General features: G+C 39.7%; 1 protein-coding gene across 1 annotated transcript in view; it reads left to right on the forward strand.

Moving 5' to 3' along the window:
- TMPRSS15 (transmembrane serine protease 15) overlaps window positions 1–12,082 on the forward strand; it is a 332,837-nt gene that overhangs the window by 176,265 nt on the left and 144,490 nt on the right. The window contains exons 14-15 of the mRNA XM_063448381.1: window positions 1,129–1,270; window positions 10,930–11,019. Of these exons, the coding sequence (XP_063304451.1) occupies window positions 1,129–1,270; window positions 10,930–11,019 (232 nt within the window). The remainder of the gene's footprint in view (window positions 1–1,128; window positions 1,271–10,929; window positions 11,020–12,082) is intronic.

Raw genomic sequence — 12,082 nt, forward strand, 5'->3', positions numbered from 1 at the left:
TGTGCCATCTTTTAGAAGAGAACACTTTGATAAATTGCCTCCTGAGACTGAAAGGTCACTCGCACATAATTATCAATAGTGGCAACTTTGGAAAATGAAACCTGGGTTTGGACAGGGATGTGGTCAGTGAGATGACACTAGTGGCCACAAAATAGCTCCTATTCTGCCATATACTAATGTCAGAAAGACCGGCAGCAGGGCAACACACTACAGCTACCTTTATACTGAGCACTGTTGGGTTGCTCTCTTGTGGGTGGAAATGTTCTTGTAAAGCATTACACAATTGTATAATGCTCTATAGAAATTCCTCTTTGTTCTACTTTTCTCTAGTCAGTAGACGAGAAAAGAAATTTGATGTGACTGTACAGGGTCCAAAAACAGGACTGTCCGGCAGAATCAGGACTGTTGCATAGTATGCACTAGTAAGCACGTACAAAATATTGTATTAAACATTTTGGTTATATCTGTCACCAAAAATTGCAAGCTCGTGAAATGATCCTGTGGAATATAAAATGGTGCTTCTTGATCTTTGATAAAAATTCAAAAACATTATAGACTTGCATTATCATTAAGTCGCTTTTTTTTGCAAGGGAATGGTAAAAATGAGGACTATTTGACTGCTGGCAGTACTAGCAACCAGTAGGCAAATAGTTAAATAACTCTTGAAGGTCCTATGGTTTACACGTGTTGGCTGGCCAGTGCTTGTTAACCAGTTATCACAATAAAGAGCAAAAAAAAAAAAAGAAGAAGCAAAATAAAATACATATAAGCCCCATCTAACTATAGGTATCTCTTCCCTTATGCAACCACCCGCCATGTTGCTGATAGGGTCATATCTACTGAGCAACCTGAAGCTGTATAGCATTAATACCCCAGCTCTGCTCGGATTGAAAAAAATAGCAACCAGCAGCTATTGCTGACAAAGCCCATCCCATGGTACTTTTCATTCACTTGCCCCACACAACAGTGACAGTTGTGGACTACATCAATATAAATATATATATATGTAGATTAAAAACACAAGCCAATGCCCCTCCCCCAACCCTCACCCATGGGCAGCAGGTATATATATATATATATATGTATCTGTGTACACATCTAAAACATTGTGTTTATTTAAATTATTAGGTTGCTTTTGATGCTATTAAGAATCGAGGATTAAGTGACATAGCAATAGATGATATTGGTCTAAAAGTCGGAAGCTGTAATGAAAGTCTTTATCCACAACCAACCCATGTCCCCACTGTCCCCACTACAACAACTGCTCCGAGTAAGTATAGTAGTATATGCATTTCAGTGCTACGTGTTCCTCCGTTATAAATAAATGGTTGTTCTTTTTTTTTTGCTCATTAAAAACTAGCATCTGTTTATGATTCATCTGATCACGATCACTTGGTAAGTGTTATTGTACTTTATGAACTTCATTTTAAAAGGCCATATCAGTGACAGATGGCAAGAGTTCTCGGAGAAAAAGTGGAATAATTGGGGATGTTTATTCTGAAATTCACAAAACAAATCTGCCTTAATGCGTGATTTTCACTTTTCAGATATGTGCTCTTTTCCAATATATGATCTTTATAATGATAAGTCTTTATCGTCAGATTAATGTATTAATATCGTGCTGTCATATATTAAGCAAATTGTAAAACAAAACTGATAATGTTAGTTAATTTCCAATGACAATTGCCACACATAAAACTATTCTGTAGCTCTTTGAAATATTAGTATTAATAGCTGACACATATGCATTAATGCCTGCAAGATAGCAATATAAAAATGTGAAATATGTTCTATAGACTTTACACACATAGTACCCAAATCAGATAATGGCAATCGTGACATTATTCTATAAAATGGATTTTCACTTGATTATTCCTAAGAAACATATTATTTTTTTATGGTGGCTGGTGTATTTTAGAGAGAAAAAAATATGCTCTTTGAATTTGTGTTATTTTAATGATTCCATGTACATATTTTACCCTAGATTCAGTTTTTATTGCTGTCTTCAACTGAAGTACAATACAACTCATCAGTATTCAGAAGAGCTATAGTATTTCTAGAACGGCGGTACTGCAAAGGCTGTAAAATTAATATTGTTGAGCTAATTTTGAATTATGCAATATACTTCTCTGTGCTGCATAGATAAAAATTTTAGCAAGAAATGTTGGTGAAAATGTAGAATAAAATGTCTCCATTGGTACAGTAATCTTGCAGTAAGCATTCATTAATTCTTTCAATTGATTGAACAGCTATTTAAGAAAGACCAAGGGATATTGATTAGAGGATTTATCATTTATTTACACCAAAAGAATGTTCATTTAAATAGTGCATAGTAGCAATCAGGCTTTGTCGATATAAGTGCATTTAAATTCAGTAAGTGTATATGAAAATGTGTTTTAATTAAAGAAGGTATACAGAAATTGAATCAGTAGAGCAGTTTCACATAAATTTAGCTTTGTTTTCACTAAGGAGTATGGTTTTTTAAGAACTATATAAAATATGCTATTCTCCACTATGCATGTATACTTACCTCATAGGCATCCATAAGATTATCTTTAAGTTTAGTGAAGTCTTTTTAGATGCTAACATTTATATCTTCAAGAATTACTTGTAAAATGAGAACACAGATGATTAAATGTTAATATATTTATAAAACATTTCATTATACGTAATATTCAGTCATCCTGCACTCCTTGTTTTTGCTTTTTTTTTTTTTAAACTGTTATGTAAACAAAAATGCATGAAATGATAGAACCATGATCTGAGCGCCAAACGAATATTGCAGCGTATGCCTGCAAATTAAACATCGACAGTGTTCTTCTATCTCATTTCAAATGGTTATCCCTGTAACATAGCAAAGGTAGAACGGATTAAAAATGCAATACACTTGGCAGGCGGTACTTTGGTATATGGGATGAAATATTTGAAGCACAGGGAACGGAAAAAGGAGGAAAAGTGGGACATGGGAGGGGAAAATGTAGGGTGGGCAGAAAATACACTGGGAAAACAGGAAAGATGGTGGAAGATTGTGATTTATTTAAGGGCAGAGTCTTATGGTAAATGCTGTGAATCTAATCAGGGAACAAATATGGAAATATAAGAAGAGGAAAGAAATATAGCCGAAAGGATGCTTATAAATGGAAAATGCCTGGCACGATCTATACAGATAAACTACAGCATTAAGATTCTATGGGCAGGTAAAGCTAATTTGATGATAAGAAAATATATAAGAATATCCATTATTATGCATATATAATAGTGATGCATTGTTGTATTATGAAAATGGAAAAGAATGGCACATTGTTATAAATAGATTATGTGTGTGCTTTAATCTGACTATTAGTGGTTAATGGCATTTTGCTTTGATGTGAAATTACCCACAACTCAATTCCAAAGCATTTAGCTGTGCAGCAAACAAACAAATATTTTCATCTTTTCACACAAATCCAATTATACAAAGGAATTGGAAATCACTTAAAAGAGGATGAAGTTAGTGGAATTTCTAAAAGAAAAAGTGTTAGAAGAAAGTTTCAACATCAACAACTGCAATAATTCTAGCGAGATATTTAGGTGTGGATGTACTATTAAAAACAAAATGAAAGAACGGAGCAGTAATTAATAGACTTGGGCATTTTTTTTTTCTTCGGACAAACAAGTTTGTGTCCGAATCTTTGCCATTAGTACATTCTGAAAGACGGATGAACAATTACAATTACGTTTGCCATGCCTCTATGAATTTGGCTGTCAGGGTTAGTACTGGATTGTTTAATAGTGCATACATAAACAAGAGTGTTTTTTGGGGTATAACCATGGATTCACATAGTCTTTCCATGCGTTCCGTCGGTTCTGGGAGGTTAAGTTCGGCCGTATGCACCAAGATTGCTTTCAGCTGTAAATAGGAAAACAGTGCATGATTTTGTAGACCGTATTTCCTCTGTAGGTCTGGGAACTGCATTAGGGCACCGTGGTGGTAAAGATGTCCGACCAGTGTACACCCTCCCCTTATCCATGGTCGGTAGTCTAGTTTGATGTTGGCTATGTGGTGGCTATAGATGGGTGTTGCCAATGTCCAGGTTTTCTTATATCCTATTTGCGGTTTTGATGTATCCCATGTTATTAAGAGTAACTCTGTAGTGTTAGGCATGTCTGGTAGTCTAGGGCGTAACTTATGCAGAAACCAGAAAACATATTTGAGGCCCTTAGGGCACGACCACACTGACTCCATCTCCACCCAATGCAGTATGTTGTTTGCTGTATGTGAGTATAGGGCAGTGGCTAGGAGGGCTGCTCTATAATATGACCGCACATCTGGCAGCCCCAGACCCCTGTTTTCTAGGGACCTACTCAGTACTTCTGTTGCTACCTTGATCTTGCAGTTGTCCCAGACAAATTTAGTGATAGTTTGTTGGAGCTTTCACAAATATGTGTTGGGTACATAGATCTGTCGTGTTCTAATTAGATTGTGGAATTTTGGTAGCAACACCATCTTCACTGCCGCAAGCCTTCCAACCCATGACAGGTACTTGTCACCCCATCTCCTCAGGGTATCCTCAATCTCATTCAATAATTTCCCATAGTTAAGGTCTCAGAGACCCATCGGATCCTTAGGTATTCGCAGTCCCAGGATAGTGAGATAATCCTCTCTCCAGTCCAACGGGAAAGGGGCTTTCAACTGGTCCACTGCTCCCACCGCCATTGCCTGTGTTTTTGTGACATTTAATTTGTAATAGGACCGTTCCCCATATAATTGTATTTCCTCTAGAAGGTTTGGCAGAGAGACCTGTGACTGTGTGAGTGTTAGCAGTACATCATCTGCAAACAGGTTGGCCTTATACTCTCTCTCACTTGAATGCCATGAATGGAGATGTTTTTCCGGATTTTGATTACTAAGGACTCTAATGCCAATACGTATAGCAGGAGGGAGAGGGGACAGAAACCCTGAATTAAGTACCTGTGCTGAGGGTGAACTGTACCATGCCTATATCACTGACACAAATCCCCCCAGGATTCCAAATCTAGACAGCACTGTCTTCAAGATCCCCCAATGCAGCAAGTCAAAGGCTTTTTCAGCATCGAGAGAGACAAACAGTCCCCCCTGAGTTTGTATCTGCCATATATGCAGGAGGTTGATGACCTTTCTTCCTTTGTCCAACCCCTGTCTACTCTTTACAAAGCCCACCTGATCGTTGTGTACAATATTTGGCAGTATGGTCCCCAGTCTATTTGCGTATAGTTTAGCGAATATTTTCGTGTCAGTATTTAAGAGCGAGATGGAGCGAAAATTCTGTGGAGAGTTCTGAGGTTTATTCGGTTTTGGCAGTGTTACAGTGTGGGCTAGTAGTATTTTCTTGGGGAGTATTCCATTGAGAACTATGTCATTTAAATTTTTAACCAGGTACAGCATCAAAGTTGAGCTGAATTTTTTATAAAATAAATTATCTAAGCCGTCCAGTCCAGGGCACTTCCCCGCTTGGAGGGATTTAATAATGGCTAGTAGTTCTTGGTCTTCTATCGGTTTGATGAGGTCTTCCTGCTGGTGTTGTGTGAACCTTGGTAACCTTAACCCGTCTAAGTAGTCATTAATACCCATATCTGTTGGTTGGCTAGTTAGTGTGTCATCTTGTAAGTTGTACAGATTAGAATAATATTTGGCAAAGATGTTACTGATTCTTTTAGGCATTGTCTTTTGTACCCTTTTGGTCCATTAGGTAGGAGATCTTCTGATTTGGATGTCTCATTTTTAGACTGCTCGCCAATAGCTTACTCGCCTTATTACCCTGTAAGTAATAGGTAATTTTGAGTTTCTGCATGTATGTGCCTAGCTGTTCAATTGCTTGCTGGTGTATGAGTCTGGTTACTTGTGTAATGCGGCCCCTCACTCCGGGAGATGGGCTGTTCTGGTTTTGTCTGATAAAATTGTGAAGTTCTTGTTGCCAAGCTCTGAGCTTCGGATCAGTAAACCCCTCACTACCGCCTTCTGGGTTAGCCACACTGTCAGGTTTGTCACCTCCCCTGTGTCATTAGAATCAAAATAGGCCTTGAGGTCATTGGATAGTGTCGTTACAAAGTCTCAGTACCACAGCAAGGAATCGTTAATCTTCCACGGGCTGCAATGTTTAAAGTCATACATATTTTTTAATTCTAAAGTCACTGGTACATGATCGGACCATGTGATTTGTTGTATGTTGCACGAGACAAGTTGATTTATGTTGGATCCTGAAAGGAGGAACCTATCCATCTTTGAGTATGAGTTATGGACTGTGGAATAGAGGCTTCTCTGTGGGATGTGTGATCCCCCATGCGTCATGGAGGTGATAAGTGTGGAGGAGTTTTACAATGGCCTTGCATTGCCGTTTCAGAGGGTGATGTCTGCAGCTATGGAAAGAGTTGGGAAAGAGTTGTGTCCAATTTTGAATCAAAAACATGGTTGAAATGTTTCTGCTTAATAAAATGGATGCTCCTCTGTACTTGGTGGGAGAGGTAGCAAAAAATGAAAGTGGGAAGTCAGTGGCAAGTATTTTGGGGGTGGTCATTGTGTCTAAAGTGAGTTTCTTGTAAGCACAGTATGTCTGCACCTAAGGTTTTGGTTTCTCAGTTGAGAAGATGTCTTTTCACTGGGACATTAAGTCCCCGTACATCTTCACAGTGGTTGTCTGGGTTGAAATTTGGTGGATAGTGTAAAGTGTGTCATTATTGTGAGGGCCAAAGCTCTCCCATCCTAAACAAATCGAGCTGTGGATCCCTCAGTACTCTTAATGTCATCCCCTCAGGGTCAGCGGAATACTGTTTATGATTTCTCTTTAGTGGAATACGTTTTGTCTGTGTTATAGGCAGCATTGGGTCACCCACCAACCCCACTCCTCTGAATATAACATTATAAGAAACATAGAGCATTAGGCTAGGCCCAAAAACAACATGAATAACAAAAAATAAAGTATATACAAGAACAGATAATGCCAGTACAATGGCTTGGCACTACATTGTTGTGCCGTGGGGTTAGAGGCTTAGTGCCTCACGTCCTCCGGGAGCTCCCTCCCTTGATGACTTTACATAATTTACGTCTAGGTGTTCCAGCCCTTTTAGGAACTTCAGAATTGTTGACATATTAACATCTCCTCAATATAATTATTAGAGAGGTTTAAGCACTTGTACGTGAGTACCCGCACATTATGCAACCTCCTAGCACTTATGGCATCACATCCCCCTTATCTCAATTTGAATGTCTCTGGTAGTAGCTTACTTAATTGAAGCACACTTTAGGAAAATTAACTTTGGGGCCTGTGGACAGCTTTGGGTGGGGTCATTAACCAGTGACCATGCTGCCATACCAATATATTATATATTATTATTATTATTATTATTATTATTATTATTATTTTGGGTTTTTTTTTTTTTATTTATTCGTTTTTTTTTGGTCTGTGGTGTCGAACTATAGGCTTAGGCCCCACTTGGACCTGTGATCAGCTGATATTTGGTCTACCTATCCCCCCATGCCCCTTGACCCTCTGTCATATGGTTATGTTACCCTGACCCGGTGAGTGTTGGACATCCAGGAGTGTGGAAACGAGGAGTACTAGGGTGTATACATTCTTAGGCCGAATCTTTTTCTCGCCTTCTTCCACTTCGGCGACACCCTGGTCTTATCTCTCACTCACACCCGCCACACCCACCTCAGAGGGCTTTATCTCCCCAATGCATTTTATTTATTAATAAAGGTATTATATCTGGATTGTAGTCAGTCTGTGCATTTGTCATGAGCAGGTTAAAGGGTATCAGTTACCCACCAGAAGCATGCTTTAGTGGGATATATATAATTATATATAATTTAAAATAAAACAAAGTCAACAAAAGTATTTAAATTAGGTTTCAAAAAAGCATGAATCTGTGATGGGTATTAGTGAAGTTGCAGATATGTGAATAGTTGGTAACCATTAGATACATAAATACAAACAGACCTGTTCACATTGGAGTCTTAAGGAGCTCAGTAGCAAAACATAGGAATATATCCTTATTTTGAAGACTCTCATTAGATGAGTAGAATGTGAAACCTGTATTGGGATGATGTTACTGCGGCCTTAGCTATTTGATGGGCCTGCATGCTTGTTTGTTGGTGGGTAATAGTGATGATTGCACTGGAATTAGTCGGATGGTGGTTCTGCTGTTGGAGCTGAGTCGAAATGCAGCCAGCTAAGATGGAGGTGAAACTGGAAGTCAGGCATATGTGTTTTATACATATAGAAAAGAGAAAGGCTGACAGAAGGGATTACAAACAGGTCCTCCCAATCATCAGTCTCAATACCCCTGAATAGAATTGTTCATAGTAGTGGCTAGGAATTGCCGGTGTGGAACATACATACAAAATATGAAAAATAATAAATTTTTATTAGTCCCTTCTAGGGAAGAAGAACACGATAAAGTAAAAAATAAAATAAAATAACCAGTGTATATACAGTGTTGACAGTGTATATACAGTGAACAAAAAGTGACAGAGTAGGGATCCTCTATCGAAAGGTGACCTAACAATATACCTTGTTATCAAGAGATAGATTGCAACAATGTTTCAGACGCTAAACGTAGCTATTAATATGTATCTAGGGAAAGACAGTGGTGTCACCCTAATAAAGTTGCAAAGTAGCAGAGTCGCTATAGAGGGGTGGAAACAAAAACCTCCCCTCACAAGGTGTACTAAAACGATAGAATGTAGTAATTGAAAAAAATATGATTTAGACCGGCACCCTAAGGCTGGCCCCAGATAATAGAACTGATTAGCATAAATTCCCCCTTTGTAAAATAGCAGACAGTGGACCCCTAATATAGATAGCCCACTGGCTGTAAATAGAGGGTAGAGCTTAAACTCCCATGCTGTGGGACTAGAGTGACGAGAGCCTGCAAAAAAATCGTTGGCTCCTAATGTTCCGTCACTTAAAGTATATAGCTCAGAACGTAACAAACGGACCAAAATCCTAATATAGAGTCAAAGTCTTAAAAATAGAACGATGGATAACTACCCATCAGAGAACCAAAATAAATACTCAAAGAACTGGTCTATTCACGAGCTAAACTGAAAAGAAGTCCCTGCTTACTATAGATATAAACTCCGGTAAGCCCGCCGTATTTTTAAAGGACATAAGCCCGCCCATCAGACTACCGACGTCATCATCACACTCGAGCGGCATTGGTCGGTAATTCAAACACTCAAACATTCATTCCCCGCCCACCGACCAATGCCGCTCGAGTGTGATGATGACGTCGGTAGTCTGATGGGCGGGCTTATGTCCTTTAAAAATACGGCGGGCTTACTCATTCCGGTAAGCTCTTGACAAAGGCGCAAGGTTGAGCGCCGAAACGCGCGTTGAGCAAATACCGGGACCACTTGGTCCGAGATTCAATTAGGGATCTCTCTAGAAAATATTAGCATTATGAAAGCTTTTTTCCTCTAAACGCTAGGAATCTGTGTTTAGCCAGCACTAGCCAGCACCGGGACCATTGGGTCTGAGCTTTGTTTAACAGACGTTAGCAGTAGCAGTAGGGTATTCTATGCCTCTAAATATAGAATTTTGGGTTTAGCCAGCACTTGCCTCACTTTGCTAACGTAGCACCCAGACTGCCTACCGGAGTTTATATCTATAGTAAGCAGGGACTTCTTTTCAGTTTAGCTCGTGAATAGACCAGTTCTTTGAGTATTTGTTTTGGTTCTCTGATGGGTAGTTATCCATCGTTCTATTTTTAAGACTTTGACTCTATATTAGGATTTTGGTCCGTTTGTTACGTTCTGAGCTATATACTTTAAGTGACGGAACATTAGGAGCCAACGATTTTTTTGCAGGCTCTCGTCACTCTAGTCCCACAGCATGGGAGTTTAAGCTCTACCCTCTATTTACAGCCAGTGGGCTATCTATATTAGGGGTCCACTGTCTGCTATTTTACAAAGGGGGAATTTATGCTAATCAGTTCTATTATCTGGGGCCAGCCTTAGGGTGCCGGTCTAAATCATATTTTTTTCAATTACTACATTCTATCGTTTTAGTACACCTTGTGAGGGGAGGTTTTTGTTTCCACCCCTCTCTAGCGACTCTGCTACTTTGCAACTTTATTAGGGTGACACCACTGTCTTTCCCTAGATACATATTAATAGCTACGTTTAGCGTCTGAAACATTGTTGCAATCTATCTCTTGATAACAAGGTATATTGTTAGGTCACCTTTCGATAGAGGATCCCTACTCTGTCACTTTTTGTTCACTGTATATACACTGTCAACACTGTATATACACTGGTTATTTTATTTTATTTTTTTACTTTATCGTGTTCTTCTTCCCTAGAAGGGACTAATAAAAATTTATTATTTTTCATATTTTGTATGTATGTTCCACACCGGCAATTCCTAGCCACTACTATGAACAATTCTATTCAGGGGTATTGAGACTGATGATTGGGAGGACCTGTTTGTAATCCCTTCTGTCAGCCTTTCTCTTTTCTATATTAAACCCCATGGGTTATGCCAGTATACCCTGCAACCCTTACCAACCCCAGTGTAGGATTGTATTTATTTATTTATTTACTTTCTTCCACTGGCTGTTGTGTCATTTCTCGTGTTTTATACATATTTTATATTCTATAAAATTTATCTTAAAGGTGAATATAGGCGATGGCATCCATTGGGTAAATTACCATTTTTATAGTTGGATTGGGACTATGTACTATATTAGTGTAATTTCATGTTTGTCAATTATGTCACCAGCACAACTGCCACAGAACTGTGTGACCAGTCATTAAAAATTACGAGTTTTTAAAATGTACTTGCCACCACAAGCCTTGAGAGTGCATGCCACAGGGATGAATTTCTACTCTTCAGGGCAAAATATTCACTTGCCAGTAGCAGGTATATATCCTAAAAAACATCAATCAACCAATATTTTTTTTTTCCTCAGCTGATTGTGGAGGACCTTTTGAACTATGGGAACCTAACAACACATTTAGTTCTTTAAATTATCCCAACAATTATCCAAATCGTGCATCATGTAAGTAATTAATATTTTGAAATTTTTTCAGATTTAATGTGTGTCATTCTTTATATTCTAAATATCAAGGATTTAATTAACCTTAAGGAATAATACCGTATATACTCGAGTATAAGCCGACCCGAATATAAGCCGAGGCCCCTAATTTTATCCCAAAAAACTGGGAAAACTTATTGACTCGAGTATAAGACTAGGGTGGGAAATGCAGCAGCTACTGGTAAATTTCTAAATAAAATTAGATCCTAAAAAAAATATATTAATTGAATATTTATTTACAGTGTGTGTATAATGAATGCAGTGTGTGCGTATGTGTGTGTGTATGAGTGCAGCGTGTGTGTATGAGTGCAGCGTGTGTGTATGAGTGCAGCGTGTGTGTATGAGTGCAGTGTGTGTGTGCATGAATGCAGTGTGTGTGTGCATGAATGCAGTGTGTGAATGCAGTGTGTGCAGGGCCGGTGCAAGGATATTTGCCGCCGTAGGCAAAAAAAATTTTGCCGCCCCCTCCCCCCCCATATGTCCTGACTTCCCCTCCTCCTCCCTCAGTGGTCCTTACCTCCCCACCCCCTTGTTCCTTCACTCCCCCCCCCAGTGGTCCTGACTCACCCCTCCCCTAGTGGTCCTTACCCTCCCCTCCCCTAGTGGTCCTTACTTCCCCCTCCCCTCCCATAGTGGTCCTTATCCCACCCCCTCCCTCTCATAGTGGTCCTTATCCCCCTTCTCCCTCCCATAGTGTTCCTTATCCCCCCCCATCCCTCCCATAGTGGTCCATATACCCCCCCCCCCTCCCTCCCATAATGGTCCTTATACCCCCCCTCCCTCCCATAGTGGTCCTTATCCCACCCCCTCCCATAGTGGTCCTTATACCCCCCCTCCCTCCCATAGTGGTCCTTATACCCCCCCTCCCTCCCATAGTGGTCCTTATACCCCCCTCCCTCCAATAGTGGTCCTTATCCCCCCTCCCTCCCTCCCATAGTGGTCCTTATCCCCCCCTCCCTCCCATAGTGGTCCTTATACCCCCCTCCCTCCCATAGTGGTCCTTATCCCCCCCCCCTCCCTCCCATAG

Source organism: Pelobates fuscus, chromosome 1 (genome assembly GCF_036172605.1).
Source record: "Pelobates fuscus isolate aPelFus1 chromosome 1, aPelFus1.pri, whole genome shotgun sequence".
Taxonomy (NCBI): Eukaryota; Metazoa; Chordata; class Amphibia; order Anura; family Pelobatidae; genus Pelobates; species Pelobates fuscus.